This window comes from Protopterus annectens, chromosome 13.part0 (assembly GCF_019279795.1).
Source record: "Protopterus annectens isolate FY-2018-M chromosome 13.part0, PAN1.0, whole genome shotgun sequence".
Taxonomy (NCBI): Eukaryota; Metazoa; Chordata; order Ceratodontiformes; family Protopteridae; genus Protopterus; species Protopterus annectens.
Genome location: NC_056747.1, coordinates 1,205,076,743 through 1,205,097,505, shown reverse-complemented (window position 1 = coordinate 1,205,097,505; position 20,763 = coordinate 1,205,076,743). Strand labels below are relative to the sequence as shown.

Here is a 20,763-nt window from a genome sequence, read left to right as displayed (position 1 = left end):
AATTAGGTTAGAGAATGAAGGCTCTACAGTGGCCCCTATAGCAGCACCCTTTAATTGTTGGTGGTACTTACCATTGAAATAAAAGAAATAATTTTTAACATAATTTCCATTAACCGGCAACAAGTACTGATCATGTGATTAGAAATGTTGGTACATCTGGCTAAAACAGCATCAAAAATTCTAATCTGTCAATAGTAATACTACTGTACAGAGATTTTAACATCCTATGTAAACAAGGTCAACAACGAGGTATCAGTTTTAAAGGACCTTAAAGAGTCTAAAAAAGTCCTAGGAATCTCAAACGTAACTTTTGAATTTTTGTACAAAGAGATTCAATATATGACCTACAAAAATGGAAATACTCTTGGTAGTACTACCTGAAGTGGAAACAATAGGCCTAAAAGGGTAAAGGAAAAAGTTCACTGTGTAACTCAGGTGTACCAAACAACAATGCTTTTGTGGGAGTTTCAACATTCAAAAACTGAAAACATTCAAAAGTGATAGAACCATTGATTAGCAAATCTAATAACATTTTATGAGCATATTTATATCTACAATAAATATCAGATAATGTCACACCTTTGTATTCCACAGGATTATCTAACATTTTTTCAGTGTCATCAGCCTGGTCCATAATAAGACCACTGCCCTTATCGGGTTTCATAAAACTTAAATCGGACCTTGAATTGAGTTCAGTCAATGTGTCTCTTTCCTTTTTGTTCACGTTCTTTACTGTTAACCATACGTAAAATGTCATTTTCACAAAGGTCATGAAACTCTGAAATAGTAGCCTAAAAAGGAGGATTGAAGCAACTAGACCTTTTAAGGAAACCAGTCTCCTTCACTTCTAAATCTTTGAAAAAGTATGCTTGATTTAACTTCCTACAAAATAACTTCAAATTTAGCAAAGTATGTGCAACATTTGCTCGTTTGCTAGGAATGAAGGACAATCCCTTTTGAAGCAAACTGACATAGGTGCATCACTAAAAACTTCTTTAGTAAAATTGTAAACATTGTTCGATAACAAAGCGCAATGTTCAAAAAAAATCACCTGAAAAAAAAAAATCTACTTGTTCCATCTCCACTGTCTTCCTCTGCCTTTGTTGGAATGACTCCCCCTGGCAGATGGTGTTCATTGAGTTCCCTGGAAACGCTTCTGCATTCTGAGGATTTACAATTTGCTTGTCTGCTATTCTTTCTGACCTTCTCAGAGGTTTGTTCAATAACAAATTATCACTGATGTTTGAATTGACATGGAACAAGCCTTCGGTGACTTCCAATGCTCCTTCTAAATCATCACCTCCAAAGAAATTATTACAGGGATGAACATTGGCGAGTGGAAAACCATTTCCTTCACTGTAGGTAGTTTTATCCCTCAACAAATAATTTTTACTTTTGATAGTAGTGAGGGCTTACCTATGGATATTAGCACTGAGCCTGCCACAGCCGTATGCAATGCTGCTTTGTAAATTGTTATACTGTGAGTTGAAAAACAAATCCAGTACTGTGCCAAAGTCCAACCAAGCAAACAAATGAGTAATCCAGAGAACAGAAGCGAGGTGGAACACTGCTATACTTTAAAACTTTATTGCTAAAAAACACAGGATGAGCGCTTTCGGGATAAACCCTTCATCAGATGTGGTTTAAACATTTACAAAACATTTTATAAAAAGCAACAACCAATGACATTCAGTAGAAAACCTGCCTATTTTGTAAAACAGGTTTAATGGGTATCACTTCATTTAAACCAGGCTTCCTATTGGCCATTAAATTGACAATCCATCTAGTTTCTGCCAATTCAGTTTGGAGCTTAATGTCACCCCCTCTGCTGTTAAGTCTAACATTAACAATAGCCCGGAATTTAAAACTATGTGTTGGGAACTCTTTTACATGCCTGCATAATGCATTTCTTTCATCACCATCCTGTGGACTCTGTAAAGCCTGTCCTTATATTAATAAAGACACATATTTTAGGCATCCAGTCACCAATAAAATATTCTTTTTTAAAGGAAAGGCTACCTGTCGTACTACAGATATTGTCTATTTTGCTGAATGCTGTCAATGCCCGTGTTTTTTATGTTGGGAAGACAAATAACATGTTTAAGGTGAGGATTCTGCAGCACCTTTCAAATGGTGATGAAAGAAATGCATTATGCAGGCATGTGAAAGAGTTCCCAACACATAGTTTTAAATTTCGGGCTATTGTTAATGTTAGACTTAGCAGAGGGGGTGACATAAAGCTCCAAACTAAATTGGCAGAAACTAGATGGATTGTCGATTTAATGGCCAATAGGAAGCCTGGTTTAAATGAAGTGATACCCATTAAACCTGTTTTACAAAATAGGCGGGTTTTCTACTGAATGTCATTGGTTGTTGCTTTTTATAAAATGTTTTGTAAATGTTTAAACCACATCTGATGAAGGGTTTATCCCGAAAGTGCTCATCCTGTGTTTTTTAGCAATAAAGTTTTAAAGTATAGCAGTGTTCCACCTCGCTTCTGTTCTCTGGATTATACTGTGAGTTGTTTGCCTTTTAACTGATGTGGAACCACCCTGAGCCATAAAGGTATACGTCTGACAAAAAAAACTACTATTGGGGGTGGGACATTTTGTAGTTAAAAGAAAATATGGGAAGATGACTGACTGTAAGCATAGTGAGCAGAAGGTGACACAGAAGAGGCAGAAATACGAAGTATATTCACATGGTTGCTTTTGTTTATTTATTTATTTATTTATTGCCGTTGGTTTACCAGGATAGTCCATTGGGCCATAAAGAACCCGTTTTCAATGGAGTCCTGGGGAGAAAAGCTCCAACAGAAGGTATTTTCAACATTTAACAGTAACAATCTTAGTACAGAGAGTTATCAATATTATGTAAACAGAAAAAGTAGAACTAATCACATTTAGAAAAGCAGTCATAACAGTTAATACAATAAGAAGAAACCTACAAGTAATAGAATAAATGTAAACATTAATACTGATTAGAGAACAAATATCATAGCTACAGGAGTAGAGTAGAGTTAGTTATGTGGGGTGGGAACAAGAGCATTCCCACTGTGATGCTAGATGAAGGTGAAGAGACTTTTTGAAGGCAGAGTGGTTAGAGGTGGTGCGGGTGAGTGGAGGTAGGGAGTTCCACAGTCGAGCGAGGCTGAAGGAAAGAAGGTTTTTGCCTGGGGGATGAGTTGGTTTGTGTACTTCGAGTAGATTTTGATTATTTGACCTTAGAACTCTGTTTGGTAGGTGCATTTTAAAGGCAGAGGAAAGAGAGGGACAGAGGGAAGGGTTGAGAATAAGCTTATGGGCTAGAGTTAGTTGAGTGTAAGTTAGTTGATTGGGAAGTTCTAGCCATTTTAGGTTATGGAGGGAGAAACGGTGGTGGGCGGAGGACTTTTGGCTGGTGGCGAATTTTGCAATTTTGTTATAGCAGGAAGTAAGTTGTTTTTTTAACAAGGACTGAATATTAGTTAGTAGTGGGGCACCATATAGAAGGGATGGGATTAGAAAGGAGGTTGAGAGAGTGATTTTAGTGGCAGATGTGAGGTAGGCATTCTGTCTATAAAGCATTCCAAGTTTTTGGTGTGTTTTTTTGATGTTTATTTGCAGGTGGGAGTTAAATTTAAGTAGGTTATCGATTTGGACCCCAAGTAGTTTGGTTTCTGACACAATTTCAAGAGGTGAGTTGTGTTGAGTAGTAATTGAGAATGTACCCATGTCGGGAGGGATGACTTTAGAAGGGGTAAATAGCATTAGTTTGGTCTTGGTAGCATTGAGAGCTAGATGATTACATAGCATCCATTGCTCTGTGGAAGAGAACGCATCTTGAGTAAGTTTTTGTAGTGTAGTGATAGAAGAGGCGGAACAGATAATAGTTGAATCATCTGCATATTGGATGATGCTAGAGAAAGGGATTGATTTCTGGAAGTCATTTATAAAGATATTGAAGAGAAGAGGACCAAGTATGGAGCCTTGGGGAACTCCTGTAGGGGTACTAAGGAAAGAGGAGGTAGCTTTTTTCCATTTTACAGCTTGACTTCTGTTAGATAGGTAGCTAGAGAACCAGTTCAAAGAGGAGGAAGATAGGTGAAGTTTGGAGAGTTTGTTTAAGAGTAGGCTATGTGAGATAGTATCGAAGGCTTTGGAGAGGTCAAGAAGTAAGGTGGAAACAATTTGTCCAGAGTCACGGACTTTATTTACAACCTCAAGGAAGGAGAGGAGGGCTGTCATGGTGCTATGATTGGGTCTGAAACCGTGCTGTGTGGGAGTTATAAGATGGTTGTCTAGGAGGTGGGGAAGGAGCTGAAGTTGGACACATTTTTCTAAGAGTTTAGAAATGGGGGACAGGATGGCTATGGGGCGGAAATTAGTAATGTTATTATTGTTACCGCCTTTATGTAGAGGTATAATAAAGGCTTGTTTCCAGATTTGGGAAACTGTGTATTCTTGTAGTGAGCGGTTAATTAAAATGCTAATGGGGTAGGCAAGAGTTTCAGCAGCTATACTGAGTAAGTAAGAGGGGATATTATCCGGAGCATTGGTACATGGTTTCAATTTCTGAAGGAGTTTCTTAATAGTAGATGTTGGTATGGGATTTAATGAGAAGAGGGGGCAGTCAGGAGGGGGGAAATTTTGGGGAGGTAGAGATGATAGAGTTTGTGTAAAAGAGGGGGTAGAGGAGTTAGTGGGTGAGGAGTAGGGTGTAGAAGTAGAGATAGTGGGGGTGGATGAGGGGGTATTAGATAGTAGAGAGGAGTTGGAGAATAAGGAGGTCAATTTAGAGATTGAGTCAATAAAGAAAGAATTAAATTGGGTGGCTAATTCATGTTCTGGAGCATTTGGGTCTGGGGTAGGAGTATCTGGTTTACTGGGGTGGAGGAGAGTAGAGATCCCTTTCCAAAATTTCTGAGGGTTGTTTTTATTTTGGTTTTGGAGTGTAGAGAAATGGTTTTGACGATCAGAAGTAATGAGTTTCTTTACTTTGTTTCGGAGCATTTTATATTCGTTAAGGAGTGCTGCTGTCTTGTGTTTTTGGTAGCGTCCCCAGACTTTGTCTCTTTGTCTCATGATAGCAAGAGTAGTTTTGGAGAGCCATGGGTCTGATTTAGTTTTTATCCTTTTAGTCCGTAAAGGAGCTTGGGAGTCAAGTAATTTTAAGAAAGTTGAGTTGAAGTATGAGACTGCATCGTCAAGAGATAGTGTTTTTAGATGGTTCCAATTAATTGCTTGTAGTGAGTTTGAAAAGATTAATGGGTCGAAGTTTTTATGGTCACGGATTGTAATGTGGTTATGAGTCTGCTGAAGGATAGTGGGAAGCCGGTGGGTAAGTGGTCACCAAGTGGGTCGGGAAGAGTGCCACTGTTGTTGAAGTAGTGAGGGTGGGAGACTAGAATCCAATCCAGTATACTCCCATTGGAGGGGTTTTTGGCAGGGTGGGTTACCAAAGTGATCAGTTGTGAGAAATTGTAGAGGTTGATGTTAGTGAGGTTTGTAGGAGACTGTATAAGGGCCCAGTTAATATTAACATCTCCTAGGATTATGGTTTCATTACTAATGTTACTGGATAGCCAGGAAAGGATGAGTTCAAGTGTGGAGATATTATCTCCTGGGGGGATGTAAAGGGAAGCTATACATATATGTTTATGATTATTGATTTGTAGCATGGTAAGGAGAAGTTCAGCATTGTTAAAGTGTGGAGTAGGTTTGTTATATGGGGTAACTACTAGGGAGGAAGTGTATAGGAGGGCTACTCCTCCACCTTTCTTGTGAGGTCTGTCTTTTCATATGATGGAGTAGTTAGGAGGAACTATTTCAGAGTCTCTAATGTGTGGTTTTAGCCAGGTTTCTGAAATAGTGAGGATGTCAGGTTTATTGTGTATGAGCCAAGCATGTAGGTTTGGGACTTTGTTTACTACACTTTGAGAGTTTAAGGAAGTGAATAATAGGGATTTATTTATAGCAGTAGTAGTGGTGGGGCCTGGGTTAGGGTGGATGTCTCCAGATATGAGAGCGCTTGTCAGGTGTAGTATGTAATAGTTTATGTGGGTAGTTAGCAAGGAGATGAGATTGGGTTGTTTTGTGAATTGGAAGGGTTTGCTAACAGTCACGGTGGAAAAGTTAGCATGATAGGAGATAAGTTTGTGTCAAAAGAGAAGGAGGTTTTCTGAGGAATAGAAATGGGGGGAAATAAGAGAGTATGAGGGTGAGAAAGAAGTGTTGTGAGGATTAGTTATATGAAAGGGTTGGGAGTGGGTGGAAATTGTGGGTTGGGAGAGATGGTATAAAGAGGATAAGGAGAATAGTAGTAATAGTGAAAGGAAGGTGAAGGGGTGTTTAGAGAGCATAATGAGGAGGAGTTAATAGAACAGTGGTATTAGAATAGCGGAGTATGGAATATAGTGGATACTATATAAATATCAACTGGATGAATCTGGGTAGAAGTAATGTGTTAGATTGTGAGATATGTAGAGTTGTTATGTGGTAGATAAGATATATATAAAAGCAAGAGAGATAAGTTTACATAGGAGTAGTTAAGTATAAAAAAGTATAAAGTTGGTAGTGGAAGATAGAGTTGGGATTGGAGTGGGTGAGAAGGAATCCAATGGTTAAGTGGTATAGGTGAGGTAGATAATTAGAGGTTAATGTGGGTGGGGATAAGGAGGGGTAGGTATTGGTAATAATTGTTTAATTGGATATGAGTTTTAGAGGGTGTGGCTATGGGGGAATAAAGCTAGATGCACTGGGGGTGGGTGGGATTTGGGGGTAGGGTAGGGGAGCGGAGTGAGCCCGCAGGGCGAACGGAGCGGGAAGAACCAAAGAGGTCCAGAGGGGTTCCGGAGTCAATCAGTGAAAGAAGGTTTACAGAGGGGTAAGTCGGAAGGGAGAAGGACCCAAGGTGTTGGGCAGGAGTGAGGTATGAGAAGCTAGAGGGAGAGATTAGAAAAGGAGGTGTTACAGCTAGAGTGGGCTAGAAGAGTAGGAGATGCAGTGAAAGGGGAGAGGTTAGAGTTAAGATAGAAACATAAAAATTTGCAGAGGAGTCTAAGGTCTTGTGCCACTTAGAATATCCTTGGGGCAATAAAGAGTGCAGCTAGTGTGTATCGGGGGGGGGGGTGGAGAGCTAAGGCTGCTGGCTATCCTGGCAGGCTAGAGTACTACAAAACATCTATCAAGACCAAAACATAAGTTATTAAGGGTTCATCTGCAGTTACACATACTTCCTTAGATTCCAGTAGGTGAAATGTCCAAAAATAAAGGGGAATGAGGCAGCTGAGAAGCCTGCCTAGATGTTTGTTACTTTGCTGGAGCAATTAAGACAGCTGAGTTTTGGAGGTAGGTTTTGAGGTATCCTCGAGGGTTTACTCGCAGGGGTAACTCAGGGCAGAGAGCTAAAAACAGGGTAGAGAGTTTAGAGAGAAAAATAGTGTTAGATAAATTAAAAAAAGGCTTGTTTTAAGATGGTAATGAAATAATAGTAAAATTTAGCACATCAAAACAATTTCTAGCAGTTAGAAGCATCTGAAAGATGAACATTGCATTTTTATGCCAGGTAAGTTGGCCACCAAAATACTACAGCTTTGTAGTCGATGTAACACAGTACACATTAATATGCAATTGGTCTTAGAAAAAACTCCAAATTACTTTTAAAATATGTTTACAATCTACTAGTATATGGCATTTGCTGATCGTATGGATCACAAAAGCTAAATACAACTATATAGTGCAGTTAAAAAAAATGAGCTGATAACTGCTAGAAAATTAGAGTGGCTTAGTTGAGAAATTGTTCCAAGCTATTTCACAGTGAAGATGTTCAAAACTTGAATATGCAGTTTGGTGGTTCAGTGGCTAAGGTTTCTAATTCACAACTCAAGGGTTTGGGATTCAGTTCTGACCACTGTGTGTAGTTTGCATATTCTTTTAATGTATGTTTCAGTTTTCTCTTGGAGCACTGTTTTTTTTCCCACATCCCAAAACAATATGCTTGCTTACTGGCTACTGTAAACACTGCCATATGGATTGGATTTCCTTGCCAGTATGTCCTAGACTGTGGTGTATAGATCATGTAGGAAGAACCATCTTATTTACCTACTAAATAAAATGTACCAACGGTCTTAAAATAAAACAATTTCACTTTTATTATTTGAAAAACAATAAAATGCAACTGGTAAACTCTTTCATCCCACTTATGGAACTTCTTCAGACCAAGCTGTACTCACTCAAAACGTCAGTAAATGCATTTAATTAAGATCACAGACTTAACATTAATTGACTGATGTTAAGTCGTGATTTTAATTAAATGTATTTATTGATAGGTTGGTACATTTTGTTTTTAGTGTGGTCTAGTTCACATTTGTTTGTGAGGATTTTTATGGCTTTTACATACTAAATAAACAAATAAGATGGATCAGGTTTTGTGTTTTGTGTCAGTGTTATATGAAAATAAATTTTGAGAACTTGGTCCATCTAGCCTTTAGCTTTCTGTACATGTCAGATAAATTGCAAGTCCTGTTTATCATTCATCCATTATAAAAGTTGTTTTAGGCTGCATTGTGTTGTCAAATCACTTCAGGAGGGTTAGGTTGTTGTAGTCACATGCTCACCTTCCTTTGCCTCATCAGAACTGTTCACATTTTATCTTCAAGCTGTATCTCCTTGATTCAGTATTTTTTCCATCCCCCTTGAAAGATGGGTATATAGGATCCATAGGGATCCAAGACTTCCAACTAGACTTCCAGTTCCAAGGCTGAAGCTCCTACCGTGTGCCATAATGCACCATCGTCCTTACAGCCCTTAGATTGAGATTGCCCCATAGGACATAACTAGTAATCCTGAAGTATGACATATTGTGACTAAACAGAACATTGCAACTACAAAGTGCAGTCTGAAAAGATAGCAACCAAAACAAAACTCCAAGAAGGTTCCGTCTGGTTTAGCAAGAGCCATAAAACATTAATAATTTGGATGAGGGGGTGGCAGGTGAGGATGATGGGACAGGAGGAAGAAAACAACATAGATCTAGTGGTATGGGTAAGTACATAACTTTCTTATCTGATGCTGTCTTTTCTGTCCACCTCAACAGATGAAACAGATTCCCCAGCTAAGATGATCCTTGGCACTATGGAAGAATATTCTGGAGAGTAGTGGAACCAGAAGAGGTTGTGGACCTGGATTGCAGGTCAAGCTTGTAATGAGAGACAAATGTATGAACTGTAGTCCATGTCGAACCTGTTTGGTGGACATCCTCTATCAACAGGCTTTACAACAAAAGGAAGAAACTGTTGTCCAAGGGTAAAAAGGAACAAATTCCAAATTGGAAAAACTCCCTCATTAGCCTCAACAAGCAAATTAGATCACTAGTGAAAACCTCCAAAGCCAGTTATGAATCAAAACTAGCCTCCGAAACAAAGGGAAACCACAAAGAACTTATTCAGTTACGTCAGAAACCTCCATGGCAAGGCCCAGGTTTGTTCCGAATTAGTACTTAACAGTATCACTTACACTGATCCTGTTGACTTAGCCAACCTGCTGGCAAGGTAGGCTCAGCACAAACTTCACCACTGTGTCTCCCCCCCAAGGCCCTTTTGACATCCGTGATACTTGTCCTGCACCTCATATCTCCATAGATCAAATGTTAAAGGGTCTATCCAAGGCAAAAAACACAGCTTCCCTGGGACCTGATAGTATCCCAGGCTGTATTCTGCACCATCTCCTGCAAGAACTGTCTTCGCCATTGAGCACTCTGTTCAATCACAGCCCAAGTACAGGCTTAATTCCAGCAGAGTGGAGAATTAGCATTGTCATCCCCTTGCACAAAGGTGGTGCCACTACTGACCCTGGAAACTATCACCCCATTAGCTTGACAAGTCTGATCTGTAAAGTCATGGAGCATATTATTATGGATCTCATAAACAAGGACATAGGCAATATGCAAGCATTTTACCCCACCCAGTTCACCTTCATTAAGGGCAGATCTTGCCTGTTGAACCTGGTTGATGACTTTGAGACTATCACCAAGGCCCTTTATGAAGGAAAGTCAATACATACAGCTTACCTTGACTTGGCCAAAGCCTTTGACACAATCCCCCACTTGGTCATCATCGAGAAGCTAACACAACTTGGCATAAATCCCTATCTTATCAGGTGAGTGGCCAAATGGCTAACCGACAGGACCCTGAAGGTCAAAATAGGCTCCTCCACTTCCGATACCAGACCTGTTACTAGTAGAGTTCCCCAGGGATCTGTCGTGGGACCCCTACTGTTTGGCATCTACTTCTCAGAGGTGCAGGCAAAGACAAAAGGCCTGTGGCTGACCCAAGTTTGCAAACGACTGTAAGATGGGTGCTGTCATTGACTCCCCAAATGATGGTAACATACTGCAAGAGGGTCTCACAGCAACTAATGACTGGTGCCAAAGTCATGGCCTCAAGCTAAATGTATCATCAGACAGTTTGGCAAACCACGGCCCCTACTGTTTTCCACATAAATGGCAACCCCCTAAGCACACAACCTATGTTGAGAGACCTGGGTACTCAGGTTGATAATCTCACATTTGACCATCATATACCAGTAGTGGTCAGAAAAGCCTTTTACTTGGTTCATCTAATAAGTAAAGGGATTGCATCCAGAAAAAAGGAGGTTATTACCTATCTGTACTCCTCCCTCATTAGACCAATAATTGAGTATAATGCATCATTTGGTATGTACCTCTCCAAACATCTGCACCAACTGGAAAGGTTACAGAAATACCTCACAAAGAGAATCCATGGCCTCCAAAATCTGTCCGATGTGGACAGGCTCAAATCTCTGTCACTCTACTCAGTATCGTGCAGATTGCTCAGAGGTGATCTGTCTCTCGCCTACAAGGCAATCTTGGACCCTGCCCTATTAGAGATGTTCCATATCCATAAGTCTAAATCTTCGCTCATTACCCACTCGAAATGCCTGAATCTAATATGCAACATCAGCAAAACCTGCTGGAGAGACAGGTTTGTCTCCCAGAGGCTGCCCCTTCTCTGGAGTAGACTTCCCGTACATGTCAGAGTACCTCGCTGCCTCTCTTCAAGCACAACATTGATGAGTGGATGTGAAAACACAAATTTGTCCCAGGGATTCCAACTGTGTCCCTTATTGACCATGGCAACAGGTGCTGACTGAGGTTTCTTTTTGGGGATAAACTCTTGGCTAGGCTTGTAAGGTCCCCAGGGCCATTAGCCTAGTAACCTCCTATGATCCTATGTGGCTGCTGCACAAATATCAATAGCATGCTAAAGAAGACTGTAGAAGCAGCAAACTGCTCTTGTACAATTGTGCTTTTGGCTTAGAATGCAATTACAGTCCCTTACCTCTGTAATCAAAAGTAATGCAGTCAGCCACCTCAACAGAGTAACCTTAGACACGATGGAACCCAACTTTGTCTTAGAAAATAAAACAAATAGTTGATCACATTTCCTTAAGTCCTTCGTATTGTGAAAATAAAACCATAACTAATAGTGAACAGCCAAAAAATGAACAAGATGTTCACCCTTACTGGAGAAATTTGGGAAAAAATGGTAAATGAATACTCTGGCTCAGAGAAGTTTCTGAAGTCACCTTGGGAATGAAGTCCACCCTTATGAAAAAATAAATATAGAGGTTTACTTTTCAAAACCTGTAATTGTGAAATCCTCTTAGCTAATGTAACATCTATCAGAAGCTATTTTCCAAGACAAACATAAGTCAGCAGAGGCTGCAGGTTCGCATGTTACCTTATTAAGACTCTGTAGCAAAATTTTGATATCCCAAGGCAACACAGGACTCCCCAGTTGGGGGGGGGGGGTCACAAAGGAAAGCTATCACTTACTTAGGAATGCTTTTGAAAGCCTGAGGACAGCCATGGGAGCATACTGTTCTCCACATGGAAGTTGGAAATGGCTGCTAATTGAACTTTACAGTAACTAGCCCCCAAGTGAAAGAGATCCACCAGGAAATTCAAAATCGAAGGTAAAGATGCTAAGAATAGATCTAAACCTTTGGAATTCGCTTGAAAAGTAAACCTCCTCTACTTCTGTAGGTTTTCCGAGAGGAGGGCATCTAGGAAGAAAGCTTAGGATTCCTGGCCATCATTGGGGGTTGGGAAACCAAGCAGTCAGACTAATGTATCCATCCATTGACAAGAACAGAGGAAGACACATCTTGAGTTATGGTAAATATATAACTTTCATTTATGATACACCCCCTTTTTTAATTTGATCCCCAGATGGACTCATGTGTTTCCCTTGAGGTCTTTACCAGTTTGGTTATTCCTCCCTCTCTCTATCTCCTCCTCCTTGTTATTGCTGTGGCAACATATTAAGTTCTTTAGCCAGCATTTATACAAACCCTGTGCCATTTTTGTTGCTTTTCTCTGAACTGTTGCTGTGTTGTTTCTGCCCTCAAAGTCTGCAAAACTGCACACACTACTCCAGATGAGGTATTGTCAATTTCTTTTAAAGGGGGGTCTGTAATGTCTTGCTTTCTTGTGGCAGTGCTTCTTCCTTTGCATCATAGTATTCAACCAGCTTTTGTTCCTGATTTCTTATGTTGCCTACACTTAAGACATCTGATATGACTATCACAAGTTTTTTTTTTCTGCTTTTACTGTTGTTGCAGCTTTTGTTTCAGATGTGTTGTACTTTTTTTTTTTTGCACCATATTTAGCTCCCATGTGTTAGACTACCACTCCTACTTTGCTAGACCCCCTCTTCATCCATTGTACAGTTTCTTCTGTAACAGACTGTTGCATACCTTTGCGGGGATACACTTCCCTTTCAGATGGCCTGCAGTGTTACACATAAATGAGAGTTATATATTTATCATAACTCAAGATTACGTAATGGGCCTATTAAAGACCCTTTCTCTACTATATTGGTATAGATGTCATGGAATCTCTGGATTTATTTCACTATTACTTTCTTTGTCCTACTATTTTTATCAGTGCTTAAATCTTAGAATTCATTCTAAGGCTCTTTTAATTATTTTCTATAACTTTGTATGGTATTATGCCAGTTGTATTAGTAATGATCAAGTACTCCATGTCTGCAGTCTGCTGTCCATTTTATATCTGTTAATGCTGATTGCTCAAATAATTCCATTATTATTTTCTGCTGTTGCTATTTTTTGCTTTTCTTTTGTTTGGTAAAGAAAATAATTATTTTCTTGCAAAAAAGTGTGTGTGTTAATAAAACAATCCTGTTAAATTTTGTATTTCTCTCACTGATATCCAGATATTCCAAAACACTTTCTGCAGTGATAGTATTTTACTACAGCTGAATTGAAGCTAACTGGTTAGCTAGTTTTCAGCCTTTCTTACTTAACTTTTCATTAACAAGAGCTGCAACACGTTTTTTCGGATCAGGAATCTTGTGCGTCTGCAGTGATTTTGTTAAAATATAAGTGGTATCTAAAAATATGATCAGCACTACTAGACTTTTAAATTCTTTTTGGGCATCAGGTAAAGGAGTGGGGGCTTTCCACCACCTTTATCCTAAGCAGTGGACTGTTTAGTTATTTTTGTGCCTTACTTTGTGAATGTGGAGAAATGTTATTTTAACAGTTTCTTTTAGTTGATAAACTCATTTTATGTCTCCTAATACTTACTAAGTATTGTTATTTCTTCACATGTACTGTGAATTTGTTTGAGAACCACAGAAGCTTCTCTCTCTCTCTTACAGTTTAACATAGTTTATTGCAAAGCCTGATTGCTTCCATGATGAAATTATTTGATTATTATGTTTTTTCTTTCAACCTTGCCAGTCTGTTTGCTAGATCTTTTCTGGGATGTTGTCATATTTTGACAAAGTTTGCAGTCAAAGGTAGTATATGATATTTATGAAAGGAAAGTTATTACTGTTGTTCTACAAGGATCAGCGTTGAGACCAAGCCTCAGTAATATCTGTGCAAGATACATTTTTCTGCAGTGATCAATAAGATCATTAGTGGAGTGTGTACACAGAGCTTTGGGAAGCATGAAACAGGACCTTACTAAACTGTTGGAATATGTAGCTGTACGAATGAATTACCACTGCAGGGCTGGCCACCCGGCAGTGTAAACCTTGGCTCGTGATGATTGTCACTGCTCAAGTGACACCCTGGCACCATGTGCAAAATGGGAAAAGAAGTTGAGGATGGATGGTAGATGTAACAAGTTGTGCAGAACTTGCTGTTTTTGTTTGTAAAGTCCAGAAAAGTGTGAAACAGAGAGAAGTTGTACTATGTTTATCTTAGAAAAGGAAACAAAATACTGCATGAAATGTAGTTGCATTTCCAGTAAAGCATGCAAGAAATGTACAAAGAAATATCTAAGGCCCTGTAAAAAAATAGTTATTTTTTTCTGTAAAAATGTTCTCAAGCAGGCTGACATGCATATTTATGGAGCTTATTTCCTTCATAAAGCTGTTAGCTTATTTGGACAGGACTTCCCATAATGTTAAGTGACTGTCAGGAAACAACAGCATCCAAATTCTAAACTGACCAGGAAATAAATAAATAAATAAATAATTGTCATTCTTCTAAGCTTAAAATTTTACTTTTTAATAGCAAATGTTATGATTCGCGTTTTGAAGTGTGCATAGAGGACACTTTGGACTAACAGCTGATGCTTGGGGAGTCATTGTAAGCTTCTTACAACTGCTAAATGCTTTTTATTAACCACAGGTAGATAGAATACAATAAACCTCTAGTTAGTAGTTCAGGATCAAAATAACTATAGTCAGTATTTTTCTGAATGCCATCTGTCTTAATCCTTTGTTTTATATTTGAATGTATAAATATTTATTATTTGTTGTATATTTAATTTTACAAAATGTATTGATTAAAGTTGTTTATTCCAACTAAAAAATTGTATTATTTAGTTTTAAGAATATGTGGTGGTCGGATTCCATTATTATACAAGTGTAATCACTAAAGCTGATATGCAGTTAACTGCTGGCTTCCATCTATTGTAGAGTGACATTATCTACTGAATAAGAATATTACAATTTGACTTCTTTTAAAAGGGCACATCATTTTTATCCCTGGTGTGCTGGGTTGGACTAACTGGTAACATTTTTTTTACCACAAAAACAGGAAAATGAACAGTAACAGTAAAAATGCATTAGTCTTTCTGTGGGCAATACTCTGTGTTGGTGTATGTGCATTTGCAAAATTGCCTTGGCCAGGTTTCAATTACTGTAAGTCAGGTAGCACTAGAAGACACTTGGCTGAGAGCAAGGTGAGTGAAATGCTAGGAAGACAATGACTATATCTGCACTTGCAGTTGTTCAATGCAACACTTATTTGGGTGTGGAAAATGTCTTTTGTAACCTGTGGCATACACTGTTATGTAGTCCTTGCTTATTAATTGTTCAGTGGTATAGATAATGAGACTATAGCGTTTGACTATTACATATTAACTTGTGCTAGAAGTGTGGATTTCAAGGCCATTTCAAGGGATTTGTTAATTGGTAGTATCAGGTGGGATTACAAATCCATCCTAGTGCAGATAGCATTAATTTTAATGCAGAGTACAGTAACTTAAACATAAAAGTGCAAGAAAATGATGCACTTTTGAGGAGGTGTTGTCTGCAACAGTCAAGAAGAGAGACAAAGGGACATTTGAGTATTTATGTATGGTGTTTTTCATATTGAAAACTTTGAAAAAAATGGTGAGAAAAGCTGGCTGACTAGAAGGAAAGAGGTGTTAACTAACAGAAATACAGTAGTGGTTGTTTAATGCAGACAATTGTTGAGAAGTGATTCTGAATAATGTGTGCTTCGTTAGAGTTACCATTTCTGCAGGAAGGCAAGGAAACAGTGTTTAGAATGGATTAACAACCGTCTCTGTAAATCCACCACCCTTCAAACTGTTCTGAGAAGGACTATTGAAAATGATAAAAGATTTGTGTAAAATCATTTTGTGGAATGATGACTGGAACCTTACTTATGAAACTTGAGAAAATAATGGGTAGGGGAGGTATAAGGCTGTAATACATTACAAGAGAATAAGTAAAGTTCAGAATGTCTGTATCCTTCAGAGAGAGCTACACAGAAATGAAGAAAACGTATTTTAGAAGTAACAAGATGATGTGGGGATAAATGGAAACACAATTAGTGCATTTAACAGCAGAGCGAGAATTCTTCAAAAACAATGCAATTAGTACCTTTTTGGAAATGTCCCAAAATTGAAAAGTTCAGTTTAAATGCAAACAGACACATTGTTAGAAACATGACTTTAGTAAAGCACACAGCCAGAAACATTGCCCACAGTTGTTACTGTACCTGTTAACCATCACCCATTTTTTATATGTAATCCTTTAGTTCTAACTTATGCAGAAGCTATACATATACACTTGACCAGTAGACCTTTCATTCTGCAACGTTTGACCAAACTAGATTTGACGAGATGGCTGTTGATAACACAGTATGCTCACTGATCACTGACCTGTCCAGATACCAGCATAAAGCTGTACTGGAGAAGAAAAGAAAGAAGAATGAGTTAAATTCTATATAAATTACATAATCAGCTTTTTCTTTGTCTGAGTCAAGGCAGACTAAGTGAAAATAGATGGTCCTTGTCTGACTTAATTTTGTATGTTTCTGTCTTAAGGCTTGAATAAATAAAATTAGAGAATGACTGCTACATTATTAGTCATTTCATTAGCTGCCTTAAATCATTTAGCTTTATATCTGGGGTACTTTGTATATTTAACTGGAGAAATATAGGGAGGAGGTAAATATAGAGATTTTCAAAATAATTAATGTCAATACATGTATTGCACTGCTTGAATAATTTTGAGAGTGCCTTAGCATTTGGGTGGGAGCTGTCTCACTGCAGCAGAGTTTTTTTTTCCCAAGACAATAGTAGCAGCTGTTTAAATATTACTAGTGTTCATTTTGCAGCCCATCATCATTGTATTAATGATGTCTTATTTTTTAATGTTTCTTTTCAAAAAGGTGAAGCAGAACAGGCGCTGGGTCCGCCTCCCTCTGTTGATGAGGCAGCAAACACACTCATGACTCGCCTGGGATTCCTGCTGGGAGAGAAAGTCTCAGAAGTACAGCCAGGTCTCCAGTATAGCATGGAGGAACAGGAGGAAAACCAGGTATGGTTCCCAAGCTCTTGGTTTAATATTCTGTTTTAATTCTTATTGGTTGACTGAACTTCTTTTTGACTGGAGAAGGCAGGATGGAAAAGAAGGTAGTCAAAAACAGCTATCTTCATTCCAGGAGAAGCATTGTGGCTTTAATTCAAGACATTTCAAGTTGTTGCTAAAGTAGCTAAACTGTGTGTGTATGTAAGATAAAAAATAGTGTCCTGTGGTTCAGAATGCCATAGTTGTTAAATTTAAAGTTTCAGTCCATCTTTCAGTCTAATCATCCACAGGTTAATCATATTGAAAGTAACATGAAAATGCTTTTGTTAGTGAAGTGATGCACTTGAAGTTGTAACACAGAAACTCATGTCAAAGGAACATACTTAATACGTGTACCTTAGAAGAATATTACTGAATTAAAATTGAAAGTAATGCATTTAATGTCACACTACTAAGCCAACCCAGGTTCATAAGTTTATGGTAGGCTAACGACCACCAGGGTCTTTACAAGCCTAGCCGTGCAACTCAACCTAGGTTTGTCCCCACGTTCCTAGGATGCCTATATGGTGGGATATGTTAGTAAAGTGGTAACTAAGGATTATGTTGGGAGCATGTTAGCTGGGGATTAATTTACTTATTGTTGACCTCTTTCCATCAGGGACATGGAGGCCAGATCGGGGGGAGGGATTTGTAATTTCCCATCCAATGATGGATTCCTTTTGAATAGGTTTAGGGATGAACTCTGCTTCACATGGATGGGGAGCTTATTCTGTAGAGTGGGGTCATTTGAGACGCACATCGGCCTCTCCAGCATGTTCTATTTATGTCTTAGGCAAAGTTCAGGTCCCTGGATCTAGTGTTAATGGCGTTTTGTTTTGCAAATGTGCAAGAGAGCCATCAGAGTTGGATCTGAGGATGCCTTATATGCTATGTGTAGATCATCCCTCAGTAACTTGTAGGAGATTGAGTACAGAGAGAGGGCCTTAAGGAGATTTGTGTATAAGGAGATTTGTGTAGGACAGGGTGTTCATACCCTGTATTCTTCTGGTGAGAAACCTTTGAGGTCATTTCAGCTGTTGCAAGTGCTTGGTTAGGGACATGTCAAAGGGGTATTGTACTCAATGTTAGGGCTGATAAGGACTCAGAGTGATTCTGTAACTTCCCAGGACCTGGATGCCATACCCTTGCAGATGAGTTGGGCAACGTAGAATGATTTTCTTACTGTCTTGGCTATGCATTGGTTGAAGGTCACCTGTCAATTTCCAGACATCTACAGACTTACAGGTTCTCAGGAGGATAGTAGTCTAATGGTGCAAGAGCCCTTAGAAGCCTAGCCAGTTTTACCAAGATTTGACCCAATTTTGTATCCTTAGGGGAAAGATGATAAAGGTCAGCAAGTGGAGTTTTGACTGCCTCTGTCCGTAAAGGACATGGGTGCCACCCCTCAACTGAATTTGTGATTTCCCATCGATTAGTCCAGATTGCACTTAAAGATGGTCAGGGAAGGGCTCAACTTCACATGAATAGGAAGCCTTTTCCAGAGGAAGGGCAATCTCTAGGGCACACATCTGTTTCTTCAGCATGTTCTATTCATGTCAGAGATCAGGTTTAGCTTTGTGGTGCTGGTAACCCTCCTGCAGTTAGTTTTGTGAATGTGCAACATTTCCATCAGGACTGGGTCAGAGACAGTCTTATAGGTCAGGCACAGATCACCCTTCAGTAATTGGTAAGAAACTGAATACAGTGATAGGACTTTTAATTGGTCCGTAGATTACATGTTGGTTATATCCTGTATTTCTATGAGAGTTGCTCTTCCTGATTTTTGGCCATGACTTTTTAGTTTTGTTATATGGTTTTTTTTTTTTTTTTTTTTTTTGTTAGATCTGAGCTTACTTATGATAGGTATTTGCAGCCTTAATGCAACCTTTTACATAGATTCATAGATTATTGCTAGACTAGTGACCCAGAAGGGGAGAGGTGCATTTCTTAGCCGAGTTTTCCCGAAATAATACAGATGTCCTGTATCTGAGTAGGACATGAGTGCCAGGCATTTATAAACTACCTCTGTCTGTAAGGAACATGGGTGCCAGGCCTAGTGTAGATTTCCTGTTGCCCATTCACTGGTCTAGATTGTGCTTAAACTGGGTAATAGACATACTTGACATTGCATGGATAGGAAGCCTGTTCTGTAGGAGAGGCAATCTGTGGGACACATACCTGTCTCTCCAGCATATTCTGTTTAAGTCATAGACAAAATTTAGGTCCCTAGAACTTGTATTTCTGGACTTACAAATATGTAGGAGATTTATAAGTGTGGGGTTAGTGGATGCCTTGTAAGGCAGTCATAGACCACCCCTCAGCCATCTATAGGACATTGAGTAGAGGGAAAGGGCTTTAAGGTGCTCTGCATAAGGCAGGTTTGTTACTCCTTATATTCTTTTTGTAAGGACTCTTTGAGGTTACTGTATTTGGTGAATATGCCTGGTCAGGTACATGCCAAAGGGAGTATTGTACTCTGATTGGTCTGATAAGGACGGAGTACAGTGGGATAATGACCTTTCTGACCTAGATGCCATGCCCTTACTTGTAAGTTGCATAACATAAAAGGATTTCCTCACCACTGTGACCATGTTGTTGTCAAAGGTAGGTCTGCTGACTGCATGCGTACCCAGATCCCTGACCACTGGTTTGACTCGCAGGAGAGTGTTATCAACACGGTAATTAGCTGGGATGGTTGACTTTACAAAGGGGACAGTTATGCATTTCTTAGCATTGAATTTAAGACCATGACTTTGGCACCATTTGTTAGTCAGAGATGGACCTTCTTGAAGAATACTAGTGTCTGCGGGGGAGTTGATGATAACCCCTAGATTGCAATTATCTGCAAACTTAGTCAGCCCTAAACTTTCATCAGTTGCTTCCATTTCAGAGAAATAGATGCCAGAAAGGAGCTGGCCCAGTAAGAAGTCCAGGGGGGACTCTGCTAGTGACTGGGCCTCTTGATGGAGGCAGCCTCACCTATTTTGACCTCCTGGGTCCCATCAGTGAGCCAGTTGGCTATCCAGCGAGTGATAAAAGGGTTTATACCTAAGTTAGTGAGCCTATCTATAGTGCCTGAGTGGGGTATTGTACCCAAAGACTTGGCCAGGTTGAGGTAAGCTGTGTGCACAGTCTTACCCTTCATCCAGTACTTTGGTGACCATTTTAAAAAAGTCCTACCAGATTTATTAGGCATGATCTTCCTTTAGCAAATCTGAACTGTGATGAGCCAGTGTTTGCAAGTTACCTATGTCCTCATTTATCATGCCCATGATGATTCTTTCCATGATCTTACATATGAGGCAATTATGGGCCTGTAGTTACCCTGATCAATGGTTGGACCTCCTTTGTGCATGGCAGTGAATGTAGCCATCTTCCATTCCTTGAGCACAAAACTTGACTGAAGACTCCAGTTGAAAATTGATTCAAGTGGACCAGAGAGGTCATGTTTTATGCTATTTATTAAATATCCTGGGATGTTATCAGGGCCAATCGATGCAGTGTATTTAGCCTTGGAAAGTGCATTGATGACATGTTCCCTAGTAATGGTTTGGGGGATTGTGGTATGTAGTATTTCCATCAGACTATCAGGAGGGGAGTGTGGGTAGAAGTTTGAGCCGGATCTGTCAGCCAAAAGGTTG

The 20,763-nt window shown here is 39.3% G+C and overlaps 1 protein-coding gene across 1 annotated transcript in view; it reads left to right on the top strand.

The window, feature by feature from the left end:
• Positions 1–20,763, top strand: part of TANC2 (tetratricopeptide repeat, ankyrin repeat and coiled-coil containing 2) — a 2,676,984-nt gene that overhangs the window by 814,656 nt on the left and 1,841,565 nt on the right. The window contains exon 4 of the mRNA XM_044055212.1: positions 16,944–17,092. Within this exon, the coding sequence (XP_043911147.1) occupies positions 16,944–17,092 (149 nt within the window). The remainder of the gene's footprint in view (positions 1–16,943; positions 17,093–20,763) is intronic.